Source organism: Chlamydotis macqueenii, chromosome 2, assembly GCF_036417535.1.
Source record: "Chlamydotis macqueenii isolate bChlMac1 chromosome 2, bChlMac1.mat, whole genome shotgun sequence".
NCBI classification, from domain to species: domain Eukaryota; kingdom Metazoa; phylum Chordata; class Aves; order Otidiformes; family Otididae; genus Chlamydotis; species Chlamydotis macqueenii.
In genome coordinates, this window is record NC_141557.1 from 44,896,980 (window position 1) to 44,923,504 (window position 26,525).

Here is a 26,525-nt window from a genome sequence, read left to right on the forward strand (position 1 = left end):
GCCTCTGTGGGTCTGCAGCTCTGCCTGCCCACACCTTAGAATCACAGAACCATGGAACGGTGTGGGTTGGAAGGGGCTTTTAAAGGTCATCTGGTGCAGCCCCCCTGCAAGGAGCAGGGACATCTCCAACCAGATCAGGTTGCTCACAGCCCCGTCCAACCTGGCCTTGAATGTTTCCAGGGATGGGGCATCCACCACCTCTCTGGGCAACCTGTGCCAGTGTTCTACCACCCTCATTGTAAAAAATTTCTTCCCAGCTAAGTCTGCTCGGGGCGCTGCCAGTTGGGAAAAGTGGCACTATTTCACTTTTCATGGAACTGATCTAAAATTCGTCGCTGTTTCCCCTTCTCTCGGAGGCCGGCAAGTGAAACGCACGGGCTCCGATTTGGTGGGGGCACTCTGACGCACCCCGCCTTGCTGTGCACACCCCCCCCCCCCCGCCCCCATTTCCACAGGGACCGGTTGACGCGGCCAACGCAGCCCTGCCCCGACCGCCGGAGGCGGCGCGCTCCCCGCCTCCCGGCCGCATGGCGCGGGGTGACGCCCCCCTTGCTACGTCACGCCGCAACGTCACAGCGCCGCGCCATACCTGCTCCCGCGTGGCGGCGGAAGTAGCGCAGGCGGCGGCCAATGGAGGGCGGCTCCGCTCGGAGGCCCCGCCCCGGCAGCCGCCGGCTGGTGGGGGGGCGTTAAAGCGGCGGCGGGGCCGTGCCGGGTCTGGGCTGATGGAGGCGGGTAGCGGTTGTTTCCTGTACTTCGCGTATGGCAGCAACCTGCTGCGGGAGCGGCTGCTGCTGAGCAGCCCCTCTGCGGTGCTCTGCGCCCCGGCACGCCTGCAGGTGCGGGGTGGAGGGGGGGGCGTGCGGTGTCGCGGGTGGGGAGCGGGGCGGGGCGGCCGAGGCACGGCGCAGGTGTGGGGGTGCCGTCAGCCGCAACCGCCGCGGCGCGCGCCGTGGGGCTGCCGGGGCTCGGGGGCCGCGTCGGTCCCGCCTCTGCGGGGTTTGTCTTGCTGGGTGTAACCGGGGTCTGCGGGGCCGCCGGCCGGAGCCCCACGCGTGAAGAGTCACGGGGCTGTAGGTGGCAGGTGCTCGGCTGGGTTTATGAGGCAAGTTGCTGGCAGCTTGTAAAGGGTGATGCCTCGTTTAAAAAAAAAAAAAAGATAATAATAATCAAAATTCTTCCTTCCTCTCTGCCACGCGGGTTACAAGCGTGGAGCCTTCCCGGTCCGGCGTGTCGGGTGGGGCGCAAGCTTTCACGCAGCGCAGTGCAGCGGCAGCTGGTGCCTTCCTGTGCCCTGGCTGCCATCTCCCCCCGCCTGGGGTTATTAGGTGTTAGTAGGTCAGCTTGGCTTTAGCGTAGACCTGGAAGCAGGAGCTCGTGGTCATCAAGCTGTTGATGTTCAGGTTTCTGCGGCTGGAAGGGTCCTTGGAGGAGCAGAGCATTGATTGATGCCGCTTAAGGGTGACTTGAAGGTTCTCTTGGGGTAACTGGCAGGAAGTGGTCAACGTCAAAGTGTATGAAGAGGTTCCAAAAACTTCTCATTAATAAACTCCTGGTAGTCAGGTAACTGATGTCTCTTGGGGCCACCAGCCTGCCAACTGAGGGCTGCTCCTGCGAAGTGTGAGGAGTTTACAGATCCTGCTGAGAAGCTGAATGTGCCCAGCACCTTACAGGATCAGACCTTGGAGGCCAGAAGGAAAGCAGCAGTATTGCACGCTTCCCTTTGAATAAAAGCAAGCCCTGTGCTTCAGCTCTCCTTCTGGGTTTCAGGTGGATTTTCAGGTTATGTGCCTCTTGCCACGCTGCAGGTTAGCTGTTGGAGAGCAGGCAGTCAGGCGCTGGCTTTCCTAGCTGACCTTTCCTAGCTGACCCATTGCTCTGCTCCCTGCTGACACCGGGTGGCTTCGCTCCCTTGCTTCAAGCTGAAAAATCACCCGTGCTTGGGAGTGAGGAAGGGAACAAAGGTTGGAGCTGACTTCTGTTGGTTGCTTTGTGGTAGTACTATGTTGGCTTAAAAAAAAAAGGAAAACTGGCCTGTTAACAGAGTACTTTGGATGCTTAACTGGAATATTACATTCACTTCCCTCTGTTTTTGTTTTTTAAAGCTTTGTTAATCTTCAATCAAAAGCTGTAAGAAATGCCATGTGTAACAAGCACAGAAAGGCTTTTACACTGGTAATTAAAAGAAGGGCCAAAGACCAAGCTCTTGACCCAAGAAAGTACCTACTGTGTTTGTTCCCTCTTCCGTGTAGTGCCTGCTGCGGTTGCCCGTGTGGCCTGGCACAGGGTTTCCTGCTTCCAGAACCAGAGCTAACCGTGCTATTTCTGTACAGTCTCTGTTGCCCTTCTTGGGTGGTATCTGACTGTTTTATACAGCTCCTTGCAGGGTTTCGGTGCAAGTCAGGTCCAAGAAAATGTAGCTGGAGGAATAAAATAAAAATTAGTCCTATTTTTATTTTTAAACTAGACTGCTGTGAGTGTACTTGGCTCTATGGGAATATTTCCTTGGAGTTGCCCTGCAAGCACTTGTCCACCTCTATAACTTCATTCTGCAACTTGACTGGACTATTTACTTCTGTACAAATTACTTAGGCTTGACTGTCTACAGGGGCAGGTCCAGAGTCCTCCTCACAGAGTGATCCAGTGACCAAATGTTGCAAAGCCATTTTGCAGCAGCTTGTTGAATGGTTGATGACTAGTGTGTCTAATTAAGCTTTTTTCCTAGTGAAATGGGGGACATCTTATGGGAAAGGAAAATGACTCTATTGAAGGAGTAAACAGTATGGTTTTGCCAGGCTGCTGATTATAGCTTACACACACACACCCCCCCACCCAAAAAAGCTAGATTCATGTTCTGATCAGTGCTGTTCTTCTGTGTGTAAGCCTCCAACTGCTGAACTTTTGCAACCTTTTCCCCATATCTGTTAGGGCATATTATGAGAAGGTATTGTGCCTCAGAAAGTGAATATTAATATGTATGTGCATATATCTCAAATCAAAATTATAGCTTGAAGAGGGTGATCATGAGAAATAAGCAAAGCTGTGGAGTTTTATAGGTTTGGGGTTTCTTTTTTGTTGTTGTTTTTTGCCTTTGCCAGATTTTGTTACTGTGATTAAGCAAATAGTCTTCCTTTTTTTATTCTTTCTCTACTGTTAGGGAAGGATCCACAGATTGGCTAACAAGTAGGAGAGGAAACTGAATGTGTGGGGTCAGATGGGAAATTACACTGGAAAAATGCAAGAACCTATTACTCTGTTTTACCTATATAGTAATATTTTATATTACTTGAAAGAAAGAGATACTTGATTTCTAAAATAATGTTTCAACTTGTAAAAACCTGAATAAGCTCACTCAAGGAGGCATATGTCTTGGTTTAAAAATACCCAAGAATGTTCCAGTTGAGTGATGAGATGGCACAAAACACTGGAAAATACACAGGATGGTATTTTATAATTAGGTAGTTGTATTAGTACACAAGGACAAGACCCAAAGCTCACTGTCTCTGTAGGCTTCTTTACCCTTACTATTTTCCTGGAGCCTGCATGGTAGCTGTCTTATAACAGCACCAAAAGCTGTGAAGGAATGGGCACCAGGTAGGCATGTCTTTTTGAGGAACGAGAGGACAGCAGTTGTCAGTTCCCTCCTTCGTGGTACACCTCAGCCAAGAGCCCTTCAGATGGTCTAACAGGAAGCACATCAGCAATCCTGTCACCACCAACTTGTACAAAAGTCAAGCTGACATTTCTTCAGCACTAGTGTGTTTACTGCAGAATTGGGTATATGTGCTACTCTTGGAAAAGGGGCTACCTCCATTTTCTTCTTACTGCTAGAAATTATTAGCTAATGTTTAGGCCGGACTACTGAGAGGTTTGGATGTTGATCCAGGTCTCCACAGACCAAGACTTTTATCAGTAGTACTGAGAGACCTCTCTTCCCTTTGTCCCAACACTGAAGTTTTTCATGGGGAGGTGGAAAAGGCTGACTTCTGCCCCTCATGAGATGGGAGCTTGATCAGAACCCACCTGTCTGTTCCTCCTTCTGTGACTCCAAGTGACTACTTGTAGACTCTCCTTTAGCTGCCCCTTTCATGTCAAGAATAGCCAACAGCCCTTATCTTAAGTGGAAATTGATTCTCTGCATTGGTTTCATTTGCAGGATTTTAAGCTCGAGTTTGGCCATCATCAAGGCAGGACAAGTTCGGTCTGGCATGGAGGTACAGCTACCATTGTTCAGAGCCCTGGAGACGAAGTATGGGGAATAGTGTGGAAAATGAACACTAGCAATTTAAGTTCACTGGATAAGTAGGTGACTTAACTTTTGCTGTCTTCTACTATTGTAGAGAGCAACTGAAAAGTAGTAAATTTTTGGTAAAAAGTTGTGTGGAAGCTTTGGTGTTGGAATCAAGAAGATGCTTTGGATTTTAATATGTGATTATATGTGTACTTTGCAGTACATGTACTAACTTCTAATACACTTATGACTAGAATGGCTTTGTTTTCAAGCTAAACCTACTTAGAGGTATTTCAATAAGGTGTGGGCTTTGATTTGGAGCTGGTATGTTGGTCAGTGTCTTTTTTAATTTTTTTTTTTTTTAAATCCTTATGCTGACAGCAACCTGTTCCTTAAATTACTCTAAACTCTATTTGTCCTGTGACACTTTTCCCATTGCTTTAGGGAGAGTTTCTTTTGAGACTGACACAATTTTTGTCTCAATACATCTGTAGACTCCAATTGTAGTGGAAAAGGCGGGGATGAGGACAAGACTTTGCAGAAGAAGAGGAGAACTTTAATACAGGCAAATTGACCTTTTGAAGAGGTTATTTTGCATGTCTTCTCTTCTGAGGATTCAAACTTTTGTGAACTTCAGGTAGATCCAAGCAGGGAACTACGGTGGTTTTGTTTTTCCCTTTGAATTGGAGAGGCTGCCTGCATTGCTACAGTGCATGGCGGAGACTGTTCCACCTGTGCCTGATAATTAAGACAAGTTTAAGGCAATCTGAGCAAGTTGTTTCTAGGCTGAAGTCTGGAGGACCAGCTGGATCAACAAAGCAAGGAGTAGCATAACTTCTTGCAGGGTCTAAGGCAGGACTTAGAACTTAATCTCCAAAACTTTGGCTGGTGTCATGTGTTTATTGCAGCTTTCAGGATGCGCTTGCATGGCGCTTCTGGTACACAAGGATCGTTTGTTCAGAGCAGTTCATTGCTGTCAATTAATTCCCATAGAAATCTGGGCTAGTGACGCTAAGGAAGCAGAGCACATTAAACCCATTGAAAGCATTACATTAGTACAGTTCTGCCTCTGGTACTGTTGCAGTTTTGGTTATGGCTGCACTGCGCTGTCCAGACATGTCCTTATAACCTTGGCCATGAAACTTGAAGTTCCAACTTGGTTTTCATTGCCTTTCACTGAAACTAAAATACAACAGAAACTATTGCCCAAGTTCTGTGAGCACACCATGGGAATGGGCACTTTCAGCACTCTCAAGTCCTGGTTGGGAGTGTTAGTCCCAAGCAGGAGGGCATCTAGCTGGTATGCTTCTGTCTGGGGAGAGCTTCCCATGTGCCTGCTTTATTATCCCCTCAGTTTCCCCCTCTCTTGCTTACTAGCACTTAACTCCTGCTCCCCTTTCTGCTGCCTTTACTGAAATCTCCTCATTTACCATGCTTTCCTAAAGCATAAACTTCAGAAGTATAAAAGATGCTGTCTGACAGCGTCTGCTTTGAGAGTAATACTGTGTTCCCCCTATGGGGACAGCATTTTGTATTCTAACTTCTGGAAGTGTTGTTGACATTCTGTAGAACTGTAGATCCCTGGCATTTGTTTGACAGAGGATAAACTTTAATGCTGGCTAAGACGATAGAATCATAGAATGGTTAGAGTTGGAAGGGACCTTTTAAAGGCCATCTAGTCCAACCCCCCTGCAAGAAGCAGGGACATTTCCAACCAGATCAGGTTGCTTAGAGCCCTGTCCAGCCTGGCCTTGAATGTTTCCAGGGAAGGGGCATCCACCACCTCTCTGGGCAACCTGTTCCAGTGTTCCACCACCCTCATTGTAAAAAGATGCTAGAGACCTCTGTGCTATACTATCACCAAAAACTGCAGGACAGACACTGACATTAAAGATCGCTTTTTCCCAGCTGCCTCACTGATGCCGTGAAGGTGGACTGGAAATGGAAGAAAACAGGATGTGTTCTTGGCTTTTATAACAAGAGTTGACAGTGTTCTTGTAAGGATTGCTCCTGACCAACTTGAAGGAGCTTGCACGTGTGCTGCTGAAGATCTTGGGATTCTTTGACTCTGCACAAGCAGATATATTTGTAAGTTCTCAACCAAGCTATTTCCTGTAATTTCCATGTATCGAGAATTTTTTTTTCCACTATTTGCCCTTCCCCTTTATCTAGATTAGGGTTAAAAAAAGAAGTCTATGCTTTGTTATCCAGAAGCAGAGGAAGAAATGTTCAACATCTTTGTCGGCGACATGGACAGTGGGATACAGTACACTCAGCAAGTTCACCAATGACACCAAGTTGTGTGGTGCCGTCGACACACTGGAAGGGAGGGATGCCATCCAGAGGGACCTTGACAGGCTGGAGAGGTGGGCCCGTGCAAACCTCATGAAGTTCAACAAGGCCAAGTACAAGGTCCTGCACCTGGGTCTCGGCAATCCCAGGCACAAATACAGGCTGGGCAGAGAATGGATTGAGAGCAGCCCTGAGGAGAAGGACTTGGGAGTGCTGGTGGATGAGAAGCTCAACATGAGCAGGCAATGCGCCCTTGCGGCCCAGAAGGCCAACCGCATCCTGGGCTGCATCAAGAGGAGCGTGGTCAGCAGGTCGAGGGAGGTGATTCTCCCCCTCTACTCTGCCCTGGTGAGACCCCACCTAAAGTATTGCACCCAGTTCTGGAGCCCCCAACATAAGAAGGGCATGGACCTGTTGGAGTGAGTCCAGAGGAGGGCACAAAGATGATAAAAGGGCTGGAGCACCTCTCTTATGAGGACAGGCTGAGAGAGTTGGGGCTGTTCAGCCTGGAGAAGAGAAGGCTCTGGGGAGACCTTATAGTGGCCTTCCAGTATCTCAAGGGGGCCTACGGGAAAGACGGGGAGAAACTTTTTACCAGGGCCTGCTGTGACAGGACAAGGGGTAATGGTTTTAAACTAAAAGAGGTAGATTTAGACTAGACATAAGGAAAAAAATTCTTATGATGAGGGTGGTGAAGCACTGGAACAGGTTACCCAGAGATATGGTGGATGTCCCATCCCTGGAAGCATTCAAGGCCAGGTTGGATGGAGCTCTGTGCAACCTGATCTGGTTGGAGATGTCCCTGCTCCTTGCAAGGGAGGTGAACTGGATGACCTTTAAAGGTCCCTTCCAGCCCAAACTGTTCTATGATTCCAATGTGTAATTGGTGCTGCATGTTGTTAGTTGAAATACTAGTAAAACAACCTAATACATAGAAAACCAGCATGGCAGGGGAATATTTTGCTTAGATGGCTGAACTTTTCTGGCTTCAAATGCATTTTGGTGCTGTCTCATGGTCAGATATTTTTTGCCCTCTGTACTTCACAAGTCTTTAACAGACTTAATCATTACTTTTCCTCATATTTCCTAGCAATGGATGTTACTTCACTGTAACGTTTTTCTTGCTCTCACACAGCCATGTGATTTATTTTGCAGTCTGTTGGCCTCTAATCTGCAGTTACCTTCCAGTCTTGCACTTAACCTGGTTACTCACATAACATGGCCCGTGTTATGTGTGTTAAATAACTTGAAATGTAGTAAGTGTTTGAAAGAAAGATAAGTTGTCAAAATAATATTTTGATGAGCAGCATTAAAACTCATCACTCATATCTGAAGCACATCTGAAGTTAATTGTGCTATAAAGTCTGTCTCATTGCTTAAGCTTCTTGTTTGCTTCTTACCATTTCCTCAGAGTTTTACTGGTGGTTAAATGCTAACGATTAAAAATAAGTAGCCTTGTTTTTGAGTTAGCATGATTTTAGTAATAATAAAATAACAAAATGCTTTTTGTCCTCATCTAGCTCACTGTTGCTCTGCACGTCTTGTGCAAATTAAAGGGTGTCTGAATTATTCATTGGAATGTGCACTGCAGGAGTTGCGCGAATTTCCCCTTATTCAAATGTAACACAATGGGCAAGATAAAACTTTGCAATTGTTTCATTACCTGAGCGGAAGGTAATGAATGATATGTGCGTGGCTCATTAATTCTGATAAACTTGGTTGTGTTTCTCTTGTAGATTACCAGACTTGCACAGTAATTAATTCACAAGGAGTATTCTCTCTCTAACTTTGCGAGTTAACCACTAGTCCTCTTTCTTACAGAGCTGAAATGATAAAAATGAATGCTGCTGCTTCTTTAGAAACTTATTTTTGGAAATGAAACAAGTTTGCACAAGGAGTACTGGAATGTGTTTTGCTTTATTGGTTTTTCTTTGTCTGTTGACAGTGCAGGCCAGTGTCTTGCCTTGAATTCTATTATAATAAGTGCATATGTTTAATTGCACAGTTTGTTTGAAAGATTCATCGGTTATTTGGCATGAAAGGAATGTTATGTCCTTTACAGGCAAGAGGGAGTTGAAGATGGCTTTTATGTCCCAATAGAAGTTAATGTCCACACTCAAGCAGGAGAGGTACTGACCTGTCGAAGCTACCAGATGAAGGACTATGTCTGTGGTCCCCCTTCTCCTCAGTATAAAAAGGTAGGTGTTGCATCACTGTAATTTTGGTGACAATGAACAGAAATACGTAATGCAGTACTTCTGTCCTATTTAATAAGTATTTTTTTTACAGTGGATGGAAGGGATGAGTAACTCTAGTGTAAAGGTATAACTTAATCCTTGTGCAATGTGCTAGTGTAGTGATGCTCACAGAAGATTGCTAGCTCTTAAAGGCCTATGAAATCAGTTTTAGTTTCTGGCTTAGTTATGCCTTACTTGAAGCCTCTACTTAACTCATGAATTACTTATGACTGACAGAAGGATTTCTGAAGGATGTTGTTTACATGTATGCAGCAATTCTCTGTTTGAAAAATTAATGTACTCCACTAAAAGAACAGAGAGGAGCTTCTGTGGGGAGAACACAGCGCCTGGCTTGTAGTCTCAAGGACACGGATTATCCCTATTGTCTTATGAAGTATTTTACTATCATTGAATACAGGAGTCCACCTGCCTCCTTTTACCAGATGCATCATCAGTATATCATTGGACTTCCAGCAACATTGCAGAGCACTGCAGGGTTCCCACTTGATGGCTGGTGAGGCAGAAGTGTTTCAACACTGTTCTGCAACACACTGACTCTGTAGAGACACATGATCCAGTCACGCAGCAGGCCTGACCTGCTTAGCTTGTAAGATCTGATGCGGGCCTAGCCTTGGGTGGCATGACTGCATGTCTGGAACTGTGCAGCTATTAGCGATTGCAGATAGGCATCACTGTAACACGTTGGCTTTTTCTACCAAAAGCAAAGAAACAGGGCTTGAGCTTGTTAAATCTTAAGTGTGCTGCCTTCTCAACTACAGAACTTGCTCCTATGAATCGGCTTCCAGGAGCATAGCTCAGGCCAGCTGCTGCAGAACTTCTGAAGAGAAAGCTTGCTTAGAAAGCTACTTCACAAACCTCCTCCCTGCCAACCCGCTTCCTGTCAAGACAGATCTTTAGTGCTTTTCAGGGAGTTTATACATAGTCTGCTGCTGTGGGTCAGCTCTCAATAGTATGCTGTAAGAGCAGACCTCCAATATTGGCTACTTTATCTAGATAAACATTCCCTCCTGCTGTTGTCAGGGTCAGTTTATAGTTCTCCTATTTCCCACCCCCCCCCTCCTCCCACCTCCAGCTTTTATTTGTTTAAGTTAACCAGGCAGGAGAGCTAAAAACTTAGTACAGATGACTGCATGGGCACACAGTGGTCTACGTGCATCTACTGTTGTGTACTTTTTGCAGCGAAGTTCATCCTTTCTAGACACCTCAGCCTTGAATTTCCTGGCTGTTGAATGCACAAAAGAAATATTTACAATAGTGTCAGCTTTTAAAATCTATGTATTTATCTATTCATTTCTGTATGGGAGCTTACTGGTGTCTCTTTCAAGCCTTGGCTCCTACAGCCTCCTCTTTTTCTCTCACTGTCACTTCTTTTCTCTTGCATCAATACTTAAGCTTATTTTGTACATAGAAGGAAAGCTACAGTAACAAACTCTAAGGAATCTGTGCTTTTTCACACAGAGTATCTGTTTCTGTTACTCCTATAACCTGTCTAGGTACTCCTTGTTGTGCTTTGGATTTGAACAGCTTGGTTACTTTTAAAACCTCAATAATACAGGCTGCTTCTCAATCAGATGTGATACTAAGGCTGGCTACAGGCATAAAAAGTAGTTATCGTCCTCACTGGAAGAAAGAATGGAATAACTGAATAACAGCTTAATTGTATGGCCTTGTGCACATTAGTAACATTTCAGAATCTTAGGGGTATGCCTTGGTAGTTACAAGCCTTTTCAGAGTGATTTAGTTGACACTACTGAGGTCTTCAGTGGTCTTCCAGAAGCCTTTAGCTATCTTTTGGGTACAAATAGCATTATTTGGGATTAATTATTTTGTTACCTTAAGTATTTTTTCCCATACAAGTAGATGTTTAGAGGGGTCTGTCCTTCCAAATGCTGTTACTGAAGGCTTTTTTTTTTTCTTTCCCTTTTGATTATAGGTTATCTGCATGGGTGCAAATCAGAATGACTTGCCAACTGACTATCAGAAGAAATTAGAAGCTATTGAAACTAATAACTATGCAGGGCCAGTGCCAATAATGGAAGAGATTGAAGCTGCTATTAAAGCAAAGAAAACAAAATCTGCATAGAATGCCTCTGCACTTGCTTGGCCATTCACCTTGATTTAGATACCTCTCCTCACTGTATGGATCAGCAGTTTCTTTATTTATCAAGAAAAGATGAGTTTGCTGTGCATCCACAGTAAGCCATTAGACATAATTTGCAGTCTGAAGACACACTGACATTGGTAACTTCTTTGCTTTGTATGAAGCTTTTGCAGATTCAGAAATTATCTTTCAGTAATTGTCATGCAGTGCTGCAGGCAAACTTGTGCTTTGTGTCCTGTTTACTGACCTTTTTAAAAGAAAAAGGCCACCCTGATTAGTACTGGCATCTGTTGCCTTCTAAGGAATAAGGGCTGCAGGATCAGGCCCTTCGTTCTTAAATATTGTGTACACAGTAATCAAGAATTTCAAAGATTCGTTAGATGCAAAGTAGACTCAAAACTCTAAACCAAGACTAAACTTTTTCCTCTGCTGCTTCTCTTAATGGTTTAAAGCCCAACCTATATGAAGCTATGGAGTTCCTGTTTCTGTTTCTATAGTTAACAAATAAAGAAAAGTAATATTTTTCTAACTATCTCCATGTTTTTAAGTGTTAGTCCAGGCCTGAAGACAACATTCAAAGGATTTAATTTGAACTACAATGGCCTTCTCCTTTCTATGTCTAGTAATCATCATAGGTGAACTGGTTAGATATAACCAACAGATTTTAAAGAATTCATTTCAGTCAAATAATTCCAAGGTTTTTTAAATTACCTTTTTGGCTGGCTTGTTGCTTATTTAGGCCTTGGTCTCATGTCCAGTGAAATCAGGAAGTCTCCAGTGACTCCCAGCACACTTGTTTTGTGGTTTTGTTTGTCTGTTAAACCCCAGATGAACAGACTTGGCATCTTTTTTTTTTTTTTTTTCCTCCCCCAACAGCTTTGATAACCTCCTGCAAAACTGGAAGCTCTTGTAGGGTTTAGAGTACTTATCTTCATGGCACTTGGCAGCCCCTGTAGTTAGTCTGTGGGGGACAAGGGAAAATTGACAACCTGGAAGATGTCCAACAACTGAACTTTGGCTTATCTTCTGTACAGTTGTTTCGGTGTTGCTTTTTTTTCCTTCCTGTACAGAGGGGTGTAAGATATAATCAGTGTCACTGTGTGACTGCTCAGATACACAAATGACAAAGGAAGACTTAGCATGTCTTCTCTGCATACGATTCTTCTGTAAACTTCTGCCAGGGATGTATAGGTGCTGTCCTGATGTCATATGCCCGTTTCCAGAGTTGGGCATGGTGACTGCAGTAAAACATGGTACTTCCTGTATTAGCATTGTCTGAGTAAATAAAACTGAGATTACCAGACCTCTCCCCTGTCTGTTCAATGTGTGCTTCAAGAATGTCAGCGTTGCTTATGTAAGCGAAAGCTGGTGATGTTGGAATGTAACTGAAACTTCCATTGGCTATTTGCTTTTTTTTTTTTTTTTTTTTTAATGGATATAATTTCACTATGGATAGCAAAGCTATGCATGAACATGCTCCTCAATAGCAGCACCACTGCTTTTGCTTTACCCTTACCGTGCTCCTTTTGGGCTTTTGAACTTTTAAATGGGTATTGAAGTAGATTTAGATTAGATAGTAGGAAAAAATTTTTTTACAATGAGGGTGATGCAACACTGGAACGGGTTTCCCAGAGAGGTGGTGGATGCCCCATCCCTGGAAACGTTCAAGGCCAGGTTGGATGGGGCTCTAAGCAACCTGATCTGGTTGGAGATGTCCCTGCTCATGGCAGGGGGCTTGGACTAGATGGCCTTTAAAAGGTCCCTTCCAACCCTAACCATTCTGTGATTGTACTCTTCCAAGAAGAAAACAGAAAACTCATATCCTGAGAGCCTCCTTGAGGGGAATTGACACAAGGTCCTTGATGCCTCCTGTTGAGGAAAATGGTGGGAGCTCCTGAGGACCGGGGGAAGGCCTTATCCCATGAGACAGGACCCCTGGCACCTCTCTCGGGGCAGGATGCTTTCCGCCATGCCGGTGTGGGGAAGCAAAGGCGGTGTTGGTGAAGAAGATGCCTTCGGCCATGCCTGCGTGGGGAGGAGCCGCTTCCCGCCGGAGAGGCGAGACCGTGTGTGGGGCGGGAGCTCCTTCCCGGCAGGCCGGGTAGTGGCGGGGGGGGGGAAGCACCCGTGGGCCAGCCACCGCCTCGCTCCTCCCCTCGCCTCCGTCCCTTCGCCGCGGCGGTGAGTGCAGGGGAAGGGCCAGGGGCGGAGGAGGGTCGCCGGGCCGCTGCCCGCCTCCCTCGCCACTGGAGACCGGCGGCTCCCCGTGTGTGCGGGGGCGGCGGCCATGTCGTGAGGGGTAGGGGGCGCGGGGCAGGGGGGAAGGGGGGCGTTGGGCAGCAGGTTGGCGCCGGGAGAGGGCTGGAGGGCGTAAATTAAAGTTTCTGCTTTTTGTAAAGCCAAGTTTCTGTGTTAACGCGCGAAAGGCTGCGGGGTGGAAGGGGAAGGGCTGCGCCCCGGCGGCTCCCGCTGGTGTCTGCCTCTTGGTGAACTTCTCCCGCTCCCCGAATTGAAAATTTGGGGACTTCTTCGTGCTTCTTCAGCAGGGGGCCCTCCCGCCTGCGGGGAAGAGCTTGCCGTGTGGCTGGCGGCTGGCGGGGCGTGGGGCCAGCCCGCCGGGCGGGACAGGCAGCGGTGCCCCCGCAGCTCCTCGGCGAGGGAAGCCGGCGCCTTCCTACAAAATACAGCGAGGCTGCCGGGAATAATTGCAATTAAGAGGTGCTGGCCGGTGATGTAGGCTTCCTGAAGGCCGTTGGGGAGGGGTGGCGAGGTCCTGAAGGGCGGAGGAGGTGGGAGGGAGCGCTGGGTGGAAGGCATCGCTTTCCCCCGCCGTGCAGCCCGCGCCCGCCTCGCCTTTCCCGTGGGCGACGGATAAAACAGTTTAAAAAAAAAAAAAAAGCCATTTCCTTGCCTTAAACCTGACTTGAAGATCCATATCCCTGTGCTGGCTCACGCCTGAGTCGTTTAGGCCTCGGCGCTTCACCCGCTTAACGCCGAAGAGGCTGAAGGAGAGGGAGGCGGGAGAGTGGGTGCCCCGTGGCATGGCGGTGGCCTTCCCCCACCCCACTGTGCTGCTGGCACCGCCATTAACTCCGTCTCACCTTGATATTTAGGCTGTTCCCACTCAGGACCTGATTTTGCTGGATGGATGGATGCGCAGGCACAATGGAGCGTGGTGTTTGGTGGGTGGAGGGGCTGCAGCCGATTAGGTTTCATGGAATCATATAATAATTTGGTTGGAAGGGACTGTTAAAGGTCATCTAGTCCAACCCCCCTGCAAGGAGCAGGGACATCTCCAACCAGATCAGGTTTCTCAGAGCCCCATCCAACCTGGCCTTGGATGTTTCCAGAGATGGGGCAGGTTTGCTGTTAATGACCACAACAAAGCTTGGGAGATAGAATTAGGAGAGCTGTGAATATGCAGGTTGAATGTGAAAATAGGAAATAATAGTGGAAAAGTGGTTCCATATTTTAGATATACCAGTAAATTGTTCCCCTCCTCCTCTATCTCTTAAAAAAATTCCCCAAGGTTTCTGCGATTGAAGGAAACTTCTCTCTATTTAATAGTGGTTCCTTCTTATTTATTGAAATTTTCCTACCAGAAGGGAGTTACCAGGGAGCCACATGAAATCTTTTTGACAGAGGCTTGTTAATTCATCTGAACTTTGTATATAAAGTTTTGTTTCTTTAAAAATAGGCTGTTAGGAAATGTAGCAGCAAAACCTGTGAGGGATATGAATATTTCTGTAAAAGCCTGTGCCTTTAAGACAAAAGCTTGTCAGTTTACCAGGTGGAGGCAGAAATAAGTTTTTCTGTGTTGTTTTATATCTGCTGCCCTTCAAACAACTAGGGATGGCTACAGTCAAAGGAGAAAAAGAGAGGGGAGGGGGAAAGACCACTGAGAGATGCTGTCTTGGCGTCCCCAGAGCAATGCAAAAATCACATGAGCTGTAATGGATTTACACCAGTCTGATGTTAATGTATGGCTCCCAGGGCATCTATTGGCATACATAGCATCAGTGATGGCAGTTACACAGAGATTGTAAACTGGGGTATGGTGAGTGTGTTTTAGCTTGTAGATACAAATATCATTTAAGATCAGTACAGGGACTCTGTACAAGCTCTACTAATGCACCATTTGTGCTATAAAAATAAAAGGCTATTTTTTCTTACTTCTGGGAAATACATTGCATCACTTCTCATCAAAACATGCAGACTTTCTCTGTAGTATATGTGCCCATTTGCTTCCAGTCTCTGCACATTTTTTGCTGTTCTTGAACTGAGATTCTTTTAAAGGTGAGAGCTGCTATGTAAAAATACATTTTCTTATTAATTTGTTATAGTGAAAGACTGGCTGCTGTGAGACACGTGAAATAAGAGTGGAAAGTCAGTCTCTTTTCTGTCTCTTCTGGTGACAGCAAATAGTTGAGTTTAGACTGACCTAACTGAGTCTGGATTACCATTATTAATGAAAAAGCATGGCAGAGTCTCCAGTTCTCATCTTGCTGTAACGACTGTGCAGTGGGGTGACTGGCACTGTAAAATAGCTTTTCTCGGAAAACAAATCTGATTCAGAGACACAAAGAGCACAGATTTTCATATGAAATGGGGCACTATGTTCATACAGCCACCTCTCTAAGAGTAATTGCATTTTGAATACTACAGACAGAAGGCTATGCCAGCAGGGACTTCACTAGCCCTGGGCTGGCACCGAGGTTTGTGTGTGTACTTGGCTGTTGTCCTGCCGGAGCTGGCTACTTGGTGCTGTGAAAATACTGAAGATATTCCAGCTACTGGCTGCTGATAGCTAGGTATGTGGCATAGGACTTTTTTTCAGAGGCAATATAGAGGAACAGTTTCTGTCAGAATAGCAAGACTCCAGAAGAAGTAGTATTGACTGAATTTTCAGCTCTTCAGAAATGTTCTAGTTTGGTCTTAAATCAGCTGCTTTAAGGGACAGTTGTTCATTAATTTGCTCCTTGTATTGCCTTTACTGCTTTATCCTATGCAGTCTCCTTGGGAGCAGGCAGCTCAATGAGGAGTGAATTCTCTAGTTCGCTCAAAAGTGGAAATGTTTTTTAGCTGTTTTTTAAGATCCTTCAGTCCCTTTATCTACATTGTTTACATTTAGTAAAACCTTGTTGTGATAAATGTTAATGCTACTGATAAAGCAGAGTATTCGTCACTGCCAAAGGACTTGCAGCACTGGAAGCTGAAGAGGCATAGGAGTTTTGTTAGAAGAAGAGCAAGGAGATCTTAGTGAAAAGAGGATGTGAGAAGGGCAGGGTCAGGAAAGTATAAATGTATATACGCTTGCACAGTGCTGAGAATAGAGGGAAGTCAGAACAACCACTAGATAGAAGTGCCAGGGCCTTCATGCAGAGGCCATCAGTGCCGCTGCAGCTTATTGACATGTATTATACAAAACCTTACTGTAAGCACTGATACTTTTGTGGTGCCTCTTACTATGTCAAATTTCATTTCCCTTTTTCATTTCCCTCTCTATCCCTGGCCTGGCCTGATCCTGATCTTTGTTATTCTCAATTATGCAGGCTTATGATATGCATCTCTTTGCCACACTTGCTGTTGCTTCTCACATCGCTTCAGTCTCTGTGGACACTTCGTTTGGCCTGTCTTCTCTCTCTTCTTTGCCTTTACAACTGATGGGTGAGCGCTCTGCTCTCTGGTTCTTTTTAATTCCTGGTAGTCTGTTTTCTGTCTTCTTCACTTGACTGTAGCTGCTGTCCTCAAAATGGCCGAGTTTCCTCTCCAACATCATTGGCAGCCTCCTGAGTAAATAATGTTTTTTTTTATTTTTCCTCTCAGGAACAAGAAGTCTATTTTGTTTTCAGATAGGAAGGTTTTCCTGATAAGCGTCTCTCCTGTTGTCTCCCCATACTAGACTCCTTTTTTCACCCAGGTACCATCTCTTGTCTCTCTCCATTCCTCAGGTGTTCTGCTGTTTCAGCTACTGTATCAAGCTTGCAAATCTTTCCCTTTCTCTCTGTGTATGTACCTTTCTGTGTACAAACCTCAATGTCAATGCTCATTTCTCTAAATAAATGTGTCCACAAGCTGTTGCTGTTAGAACAGGTGGTCTGTCTTGACCGTAACTTAGTGATGTTTTACAAAGGATTGTAAGAGCCCTAAGGTGGCTTTCAGAAAAATTATTTTAATCATTTGCCCTTTCAGAAATGGAACAGTTCCAGAAATGAGGCAGCAGTTCTCAACAGTGGGTGTTCTTAGACCTTGGTCAGTCCACTGAGGTGTCTCACATGAATGTGTCTCTCAGTCTTTTCTACTAGTGTCCCCATGACTGATGCCACACTAGTCACAAGAATTGCACTGGAATTGAATCCAGCATCTGGAGCGCCCAAGATAAGGCAAAGAACACAATATGCACTCTAGCATATTTAAAAGCTGCATAAGCATTTACCTTTAAACATACCAGATGTGTAACCCAGCATTGTAAAACTAACAGATCCTTGTAACAGGAGACTTAGTACTTTGTAACTGTGTGATACCTGACTGAAAAGACTTATGTTAAAGCACTATGGAGGCTGGGACTCCTTCCAGAAAGAGAGGTGATGGACTTGCAGATAAGTTGGAGAGCTCATGATGTCAACACATTGGCCTCATGTTTGGAAAAAAAAAAAAACAAAACCAAAAACAAAAACCAAAACCCGAAAACCAAAACAACAGCAAACTGCCCTAGCAAAGCAGAATCATGTATGTCAGGATCTTATGGGTAATGTGTTTCTCTAAGAGAACAAGCACATTTCTGGTGCTGATCAGGACTTTTAGGTGCTGTTACACCTAGAACTGCTACTGTAAAAAAATGTTTGTATTTACTTTATAGCCTGAGTAGGACCTGGAGTTTCTTCATATAGCTGATACACTTGGCTACAAACGTGCATGTACCTGCCTTGCTCTTAACTGCAAGTGGCAGGAAGTCTTTCTATTCCAGCACTGTTTAAGGTGTTCAGCCGCTCATGTGATGTGGCATTTTCTTAGTCTCTGGATGGTGGAAATTTCCATTTTTTCTTATTAAAAGATACTGAGGAAAATTACTGTTTTCTCCATTACTGGGTAGTGTGGGTTTTTTTGCCCTAAAGTTAATATTGCCACTGAAAATATCACTGAGTACGTCATCATGCACAGAATTCATATTGTCAGCTCTGCCTTCCCCGCTTGGCATTTTTGGTTTTTCTCTCCGGATGCTTAGCCTCACTTTATATTATTTTTTGGTTTCTCTCTTGTTTCTCCACTCTCTTGCAGATCACCCTGTGTGAAAGGGAACATGCTTTCTCCTGCAGCATAGATACGCACACCCCTTCCAGTAAGCAGCCAGGTTCTCTACTGACTTGGCCTTACTCAAATGCAGGGCAGGCATCTTTGAGACCTTCTGATCTTTCCATATTTTCCATGTTCTTGTCGTTTTGCAGCATTTATTTTCTTATCCTCTTTGTCTGAAAGAGTGAAAAAAATACTTCTATTTGTTTTGTACATGTCACAGCACTGTGGTTCATTATAGTTTCCTGGATGTTTGTCTCAGTTCTTCTCACAAAATAGGAGGAAAGAAAATGCATTAGGATAATGTGGGCCTAGAATAATCAAAACAAGCAAGGAATGTTGGGTAGATGCAGTATCTTGAAAGAAAAGAGTTAATATTTCTATTGCATGTGTTTTAAGGTGACTCTGTGTCTTTAACTAAAAGCTTGCAAAAGCTTCAGAGTAAATGATGTTTTCAACATTGTTTGGTCTTCGTGATAGAGTTCATTTATGGAATGAGCTTTCGTGAACAAAGAGATGTGCCAGTGTGGCTTCTAGGAAGCTGAGTGACTCAGAAATCAGCCACTTCATCTGGTGGGTCATGTGAATGGCGTAATGAAAGGTTGATTTGTCTGAGTAGAGGCAGTCACTTACTCATGTGGTAAGAAATTCAGATCACTTGGTTACGTTCCCTTTGGTTGAAAGAGTTTTGCAGTTTTGGCTGTGGTCCAGAACAGTTGTGCTGAGGATTTGCCTGGTCTTTGCCTTTGGAGGGCTCAGCTCCTAATGCAGTTGTCTGCATCTGTGCAGGTCAGCAACCGTAAGTCAGGGCCTGTTGGTCTCCTGAAATCAGAGGAGCTAAGCTGGTTTGCCCTGTGGTTCTAGGTGTGGATAGGTAGTATCACTGAAATGTAATAGTATAAACTGTTGTCTTTTCTCCAGCGTCAAGCAGGAGAAGCTACACTGATGCAGACTGCAGCTTCTGGTATGGAAAACCCATAGAAACGAGTTTGTTCCAGTAGCAGGTCACCTAGAAGAATCTGTGAGCTCGCAGGACTCAGTTATAGCTTGTCAGGGGAGTACTGGTGAGCATTTGGAAAGTTTGCTGGCAGGCACTGTAAATATCTTGAGAAATTGCGAGAATTTTGTAGCAGCAGAGCTGGCACCTTTACAGAATTGCTGAATAATGGCTTTGTGTTTTGTTTTTATTAATATGACTGTGTTCAGAATCTAAGAACGTTCTTCCAAATATCCCTTGACCTGCTGAAGCAACAGTAACTGGACAGTGCCAGTAATTTGATCATGCAAATTCTCATTGTCTTTGTGGAGGTGATTCAGTTGTGATCTTGCAAAAAAAAAAAAATCTGCTTTTTGCATGGAAAATTTATGTGCAAGAGTTTTGTACCTAAATAGTACCTAAATGAACTTATTGTTGAATTGCAGTTACAGTATAACTTCATGCTTGCTATATGGTACATTAACTGCAGTTCAAAAAAAGCCTTTAATAGTACAGCAGAGAGCAGTCTGATCCTGATTCTTACTGCTTTATTCCTTATAAAGAAAAATGGGAATAAATAGCCATCTAGAAAGAGCTCCCAAGAGCTGGTATGGAGAACGAGGGCATACACAACACATATATTTGAAGACAAGGAGAGAACATTTATGCTGAAGAGTATGGTTTCTAAACAACATCTCTACAGTAATGAGAGGGTTTCCTGAGCCTGTAGCTGTCCGAATTAATGATCACATTGTGTCTCCAGGGGTATGTAGAAGGGCTGAGGTCAGGCATTCAAGCTTAAGTGTTTGCACAGGCTTTAAACTGATGTCTTCATTACAAGCTGTATTGTGTGCGATGTCTTCCCTTTATGAAGATGGAGGTGGGTTGGGTGCCCAGTCCAGTAATGAATATGAATTGTGATGCCATCTTCCAGGCCTAGTTCATCAAATGGGGAAAGAGTCTGTGAATTTAGTTATTCTGTGCAATTCCTGCTAAAGGAGAGGTCCAGATATTTTACGTGAATCACTAGAGATGGGATCTTCTGTATTTACAATCACTTATTTCAGTCCTTTCTGTAACATATTCTGAAAAATGAATTTTTATTTTTTATGATTACTTACTTGAATTTGAGAAGACGAACCAAATTAAACTAATGCAATGATATTTTCCCTGTTTTATACGCTGTCTGAACCAATAGCTTTAGGAGGCACGAAGTGCTCTGTGCCCCTAAGTGGTGTATTAGCTCTGAAATCTACAGCAGCATTTTCACTGTTAGCATCATTTTGCTCTTGGCTTTCTTAACAGAACCATCTGATCAGTGGTTTTCCCACAGTCTCACTGCTGCCTTTCAAACCTGGTGCCCTGAAGCTAAACGCTTTTTCCTAGTTTAGCTAAAACTCTCTCAGAGTTCACAGGGCCTCACTTACAGGGACAGTTATCATATTGGTAACAATTTATACAGGGTCTGTTGTCGTAACAAAGAAAAAGCAAAATGAATTGCTACTACAAATTAATTCCTGCTTCAGAATTAATTGCTATGAAATATAATTTTATTCTATTTATTTCCTTGTCCAGATATGTTTGGACAGATGCCCTGCTTTGTCTATTGAAACATGAAAAGCTAATAAAAAATATTAAATTATGCACTAAGAACAGACAGTTAATCGAGCAGATGCCAGTGGTGGTGTTTGAGGCAAGCTACAGTGAAGTACTGGTACAGAAGGGAGACTGCCTGCTGTAGGTATTTTTTTTTCCAAAACCTGAACAAATAAATGGAAGTACCTGAGGAAGAAACTTTATTAAAGTTGGCCATGATGTTACACAGAGGTTGGACTATTCTTTGATGGCTAATTGCAGGGTGTATCTGCATAGGAAAAGGTTTAAATTGAGGTTCTATACAATTACTTTTTACAGGCTCAGTAATGCAAAGGACAGATTGCCCGTTTCCCCGAAGTTAATTCCAAGCTGACTTCTCACTGCAAATGGACAGTTTGTCAAAGATGAGGCTAGGCGGAGCAGCTTCTTACTGTCTCAACTATGGAAGGCCAACTTTGTGCTAACTTGGAGACTTCTGCGGAAAAGTCTCGGGGAGCAAGTCCTCCATCCTTCATTGCTTTGCTGAAGGTATACAGAGAACTTCTGGTCAGTAGAATCCGAAACACGCAGTGTTTGATTGACAACTTGATTAAGAATGACTACTTCTCCACTGAAGATGCAGAGATTGTTGTCCAATTTCCAACTCAAGCAGATAAGGTATTCTTTTTATTTCACTAGCCAGCATAAGTTTTTTGTTACTTTCAATTTACCACTGGGTTTTATGGGCTTATCTGTCAATTTTCCCTCTAGTGTCTTTTCTAACCTTTGTTATTTTGGAGTTTCCCCACCCTCTTCCTTCTGGACAAGTGTCTCCAGCACATCTCTTTCCAGTATGGCTGGCACTACTTGTAATGCCCATTGGCAGCTGTAAGAACGAGCAGGGTGATAATTGCTGTTCTGTTCTCCCAGCTGCAGCTTTGTCCTCTGATAAGGAGGTGACCACAGTGACTATTAGAATGCAGCTCGCTATATGTAAGCCTTCATTGTTGTGCAGAGTATTGCAAGGAAAATCTACTTCAGGATGCTGTGGGACAGGTCATCCTGTCTTAGAGAAGGAGAGACAAAAATGAAATACTATTTTAGAAGTCAATGATTGTGTGTTGTCCATGTGCACATATCTTCCCTTCTCTTTAAAGACCTATCTACATTGTAAAAGCTTGTATGCAAAATTGGTATATCCTGACACATCTGGGTCTTTCATTCATCTTTGGACATCAGTAGCAAAAATTATTTCCTGGTCTTTTGATAGAGAAAATTATCACATGTACATGGTTGCTATTTGCATCATGACTTAAAACAAACTCTTGATCTATTTCCCTGGCCAATCAGTCATGCAGCTTCAGAGTAACATCACGGTTAGAGGCAGGCAAACCATAAAAAATTCAGAGGCCTTGGACTTCAGTAACAGTGGAGATTTTCATAAAATAGTAATTCTTGCTGGCAAGTGGGAATGGTGACACAGTGCTCACTCTGTGCACAGGGTCAAAGCTGAATAAATGCACGCTGTATGATGATCTCCATTTCTTGTTGTTCAGCATAATACACATGATTGTTGTAACAAAGCTGAGGGGGAAGGCGTGCATCAGGAGTCTAAGCAGATACAGAGAGCAGGCTACAATAGTAACTGAAGTGGACTCTGTGGGAGCTTCTCTGGAAGGCATAAAATTGCTTTTTAGAGCATACAAATTGTCAAAAAAATACCATGCTTTTTCTGTGCTGTATGTGTCTCACTCTGATTTAAGCTTACAAGAGACCACAGTCTCAAGAAACCTTTGTCTGGTTTAGAACTTCATTCTTAATTCATTTCCAGCAAGAAGAGGACACAGACATTCAAAATAGGCCTCCAAACGATTGCTCTGTCTTGCAGGGAGTTTTGTACTAGGGTTGCCCTGTACTGGTTGCACAGAGATCAGGTTCTGCCTTGCCTTTAGAGGTAACACTTAGTCTTGAACTGCTCCAGCCGCTGCCTGCTAGCCATTAGTTTTAGTAATAGTTGCAGGCAAGGAGTCCATTGCACAGAGAAAGCCTGCAGAATTGAGCTGCTGTGTTAAAAGGAAGAGTTGTTGGTTTTTGGATCTGCATTAAGATCCAGAGAGAGATTCTGCCTACCCCTCCCTGGACCTGGATGGATCCTGCGGTAAATCTAAATGTGACTGGAATCTTTACAAACCAGATAATTAATTTAAGGCACTGAGAAACCACCCCTTTCTTTTTTACTTTAACCAGCAGATTTAAAATATACTACCTAGCAAGGCTGAGGAAATCCTTTGGGTTGCCTATTAAGGAATTGTATTTATCCATTTTGTTTCTGGTTAGCATACAATTTAGCTACAAGTTCAGGCCTTAAGTTGCAGAGACAACTTTCTTGCACCATCAAAATACAAATAGAAAGTCAGTCTTGTGATGGTTCAAATTCAGAGCTAAATTTTGAATTCAAGTTTTTGAAGCGCCATTTTTTATTTTGGTGCCCTGTTCCAGTCCTAAAGCAGTCTACAAGTGTAACTGTGATAAAATGCCATGCATCAGTTATCTTTCACGTCGTGTTTTTTCAGGTTCGCAAAATTCTAGACTTGGTTCAGAGCAAGGGAGAAGAAGTCTCAGAATATTTCATCCGTGTCCTGCAGAAAGTCACTGATGCTTACTATGAACTTCAGCCTTGGCTAGATGAAATAGGTTACGAGCCTTCAGAGAACATTCGTAGTAAACCTGTGGTAAATACAGATCCAGGTAAGGCCATGTATCTACATCCCTTCCCTGAGAACTACTCTGCTGTGGAGGAAGCTCTAACCAGATGACATGAGAGTAAGGGAGTCTAGGGAGGCACAGTTGGGGAAAATAATTGTGCGCATGTTGTGCTTGCTAGCAGTGGCAGCTAGTTAATTAAAAGGCACACTGCATAACACAACAGTCATGTTGATGTATTACATCCTGTTTTGCTAAAACGCTCTTTCTGCTTTTGTTTGTGGATATGTAGCATAATGGCATAACCACCTTGTGCCAGCTGTAGTATTTTCTAGGCCTCTACTACAATTTATTAGCAACACTGTGATGTTTTGGCAATGGATTAGCCAGTATTTCATGGTGAGGACAGTCAAGCAACGAGGCAGGTTGCCCAGAGAGTCTGTGCAGTCTCCACACTTGGAGGTTTTCAAGATCCAACTAGATAAAGCTCTGAGTAACCTCATCTGATCTCAGAAATGACCCTGTTCTGAGAAGGATATTGGGCTAGAGACCTTTGAACCTCAGTTATTCTATGATCCTAAATGATGAGTTATACCAAAAGTCAGAGTTAAACTATTGCGGAAATAAATGTTTTCCTCTTGAGAGGTTTTTTGATACTGTATAAATACACAAATTACTTTGCCCCCACCTGAAGTAAAGTTTCTGCTGCAATAAAAACATAAGCCAATGTTGCGCAATTACTGAGACTCTCTTCTTTTTTTTTTTTTGTCACCTTAAAAGAATCTTTTGAGGTGCCTAGCACCCAGTTTCTAAAACATATGCCTTCTATTTACAATAACAATCAAGTTAGGAAAGAATAACCACCTACCTGATAGAAATTGCAGGTAGAGTATAAATATAGTGAAAAGACATGCCAAAGCTAATCAGTGACCACCAATCTCTGTCTTTGCAGAGAGTAAAACAGTCTTTAACAAAAGGTCAGGACCTTGGCTTTCAGTCTCAGCTGAAAGATAGCAGTCCCTTAAAGCAATGCAGTGTCAGTACTGGCTTTCAAGAAATGATGACTCACACGTTACCGCTTTCATTAGCACCTGAATTTCCCAGGAGAACGATGATAGCAGCACAAATAAATAGAAGTAATCTGCCGAAGATCCGATTTTACATAAGAATTTTTTTAGTTTATTGCCCCATTTCAGTTCACAAAGAGATCATAGAATCATAGAATGGTTAGGGTTGGAAGGGACCTTCAAAGGTCATCTAGTCCAACCCCCCTGCAAGGAGCAGGGACATCCCTGACTAGATCAGGTTGCTCAGAGGCTCATCCAGCCTGGCCTTGAATGTTTCCAGGGATGGGGCCTCTACCACCTTTCTGGGCAACCTGTTCCAGTGTTCTATAACTCGCATCGTAAAAAATTTTTTCCTAATTTCTAATCTAAATCTACCCCCCTCTATTTTAAAACCATTACCTCTCGTTCTATTGCAACAGGCCCTACTAAACAGCCTTTCCCCATCTTTCTTGAAGGCCCCCTTGAGGTACTGGAAGACCGCTATCAGGTCTCCCCGGAGCCTCCTCTTCTCCAGGCTGAACAGCCCCAACTCTCTCAGCCTGTCCTCATAGGAGAGGTGCTCCAGCCATTTTATCATCTTTGTGGCCCTCCTCTGGACCTTCTCCAACTGGTCCATGTCCTTCTTGTGCTGGGGGCTCCAGAACTGGACACAGTACTCCAGGTGGGGTCTCACCAGGGCAGAGTAGAGGGGGAGAATCACCTCCCTCGACCTGCTGGCCACGCTTCTCTTGATGCGGCCCAGGATGTGGTTGGCCTTCTGGGCCGCAAGGGCACATTGCCTGCTCATGTTGAGCTTCTCATCCACCAGCACTCCCAAGTCCTTCTCCTCAGGGCTGCTCTCAATCCATTCCCCGCCCAGCCTGTATTTGTGCCTGGGATTGCCATGACCCAGGTGCAGGACCTTGCACTTGGCCTGGTTGAACTTCATGAGGTTGGCACGGGCCCACCTCTCCAGCCTGTCAAGGTCCCTCTGGATGGCATTCCTCCCTTCCAGCGTGTCGATGGCACCACACAACTTGGTGTCGTCGGCGAACTTGCTGAGGGTGCACTCTATCCCACTGTCCATGTCGCCAACAAAGATGTTGAACAGGGCCGGGCCCAGCACGGACCCCTGAGGGACGCCACTCGTGACCGGTCTCCACATGGACATTGAGCCGTTGACCATCACTCTCTGAGTGCGGCCATCCAGCCAACTCCTTATCCATCGAGTGGTCCGTCCATCAAACCCATGTCTCTCTAGTTTAGAGAGAAGGATGTCATGCGGGACAGTGTCAAAAGCTTTGCACAAGTCCAGGTAGATGATGTCAGTTGCTCATCCCTTGTCCACCGATGCCGTCACCCCGTCATAGAAGGCCACCAAATTGGTCAGGCACGATCTGCCCTTGGTGAAGCCATGTTGGCTGTCACCAACCACCTCCTTGCTCTCCATGTGCCTTAGCATGGTTTCCAGGAGAATCTGCTCCATGACCTTGCCAGGCACAGAGGTGAGGCTGACCAGCCTGTAGTTACCTGGGTCTTCCTTATTCCCCTTTTTAAAAATGGGGGTTATGTTCCCTCTCTTCCAGTCATCGCGGACCTCACCAGACCATCATGACTTCTCAAATACGATAGCCAGTGGCTTGGCAACTTCATCTGCCAGTTCCCTCAGGACCCGCGGATGGATCTCATCAGGTCCCATGGACTTGTGCACCTTTAGGTTCCTCAGATGATCCCGAACCTGCTCTTCGAGTACAATGGGCGGTTCTTCATTCTCGCAGTCCCTGCTTGCACCTTCTACAGCTTGGGCGGTGGGACAGGAACTCTTGTCGGTGAAGACTGAGGCAAAAAAGTCATTGAGAACCTCAGCCTTCTCCATGTCCTGGGTAACCAGGACACCAGTTCCCTTCTGGAGGGGGCCTACATTTTCCCTGGACTTTCTTTTGTCCCCTACGTACCTATAAAAGCTCTTCTTGTTGCATTTTATATCCCTGGCCAGATTCAGTTCTGCCAGGGCTTTGGCCTTCCTTACCTTATCCCTGGCCACTCGCGC

The 26,525-nt window shown here is 44.7% G+C and overlaps 2 protein-coding genes across 5 annotated transcripts in view; both read left to right on the plus strand.

Moving 5' to 3' along the window:
- The first annotated feature begins 661 nt into the window (after positions 1–661).
- On the plus strand, positions 662–12,185 carry GGCT (gamma-glutamylcyclotransferase). Of its 3 annotated transcripts, none has more exons than XR_015257919.1 (5): positions 662–839; positions 4,157–4,302; positions 8,586–8,721; positions 9,179–9,367; positions 10,715–10,791. XR_015257919.1 is itself a non-coding variant. In XM_086742775.1 (5 exons), exons 1-4 carry the CDS (start codon positions 726–728, stop codon positions 9,266–9,268), a joined length of 486 nt encoding a protein of 161 aa, XP_086598901.1. In that variant the 5' UTR covers positions 662–725; the 3' UTR covers positions 9,269–9,274; positions 10,715–10,821. The 3 variants fall into 3 exon arrangements, 2 of the variants coding, with proteins under 2 accessions (XP_086598901.1, XP_086598900.1); XM_086742775.1 differs by having other exon boundaries at positions 9,179–9,274; positions 10,715–10,821; XM_086742774.1 differs by lacking the exon at positions 9,179–9,367 and having other exon boundaries at positions 10,715–12,185.
- An 822-nt stretch (positions 12,186–13,007) lies between these two features.
- NOD1 (nucleotide binding oligomerization domain containing 1) overlaps positions 13,008–26,525 on the plus strand; it is a 30,392-nt gene continuing 16,874 nt past the window's right edge. For both annotated transcript variants that reach the window (XM_086742776.1, XM_086742777.1), the window contains exons 1-3: positions 13,008–13,063; positions 21,066–21,404; positions 23,300–23,474. In XM_086742776.1, coding sequence (XP_086598902.1) covers positions 21,189–21,404; positions 23,300–23,474 — 391 coding nt within the window. In that variant the 5' untranslated portion in view covers positions 13,008–13,063; positions 21,066–21,188. The remainder of the gene's footprint in view (positions 13,064–21,065; positions 21,405–23,299; positions 23,475–26,525) is intronic.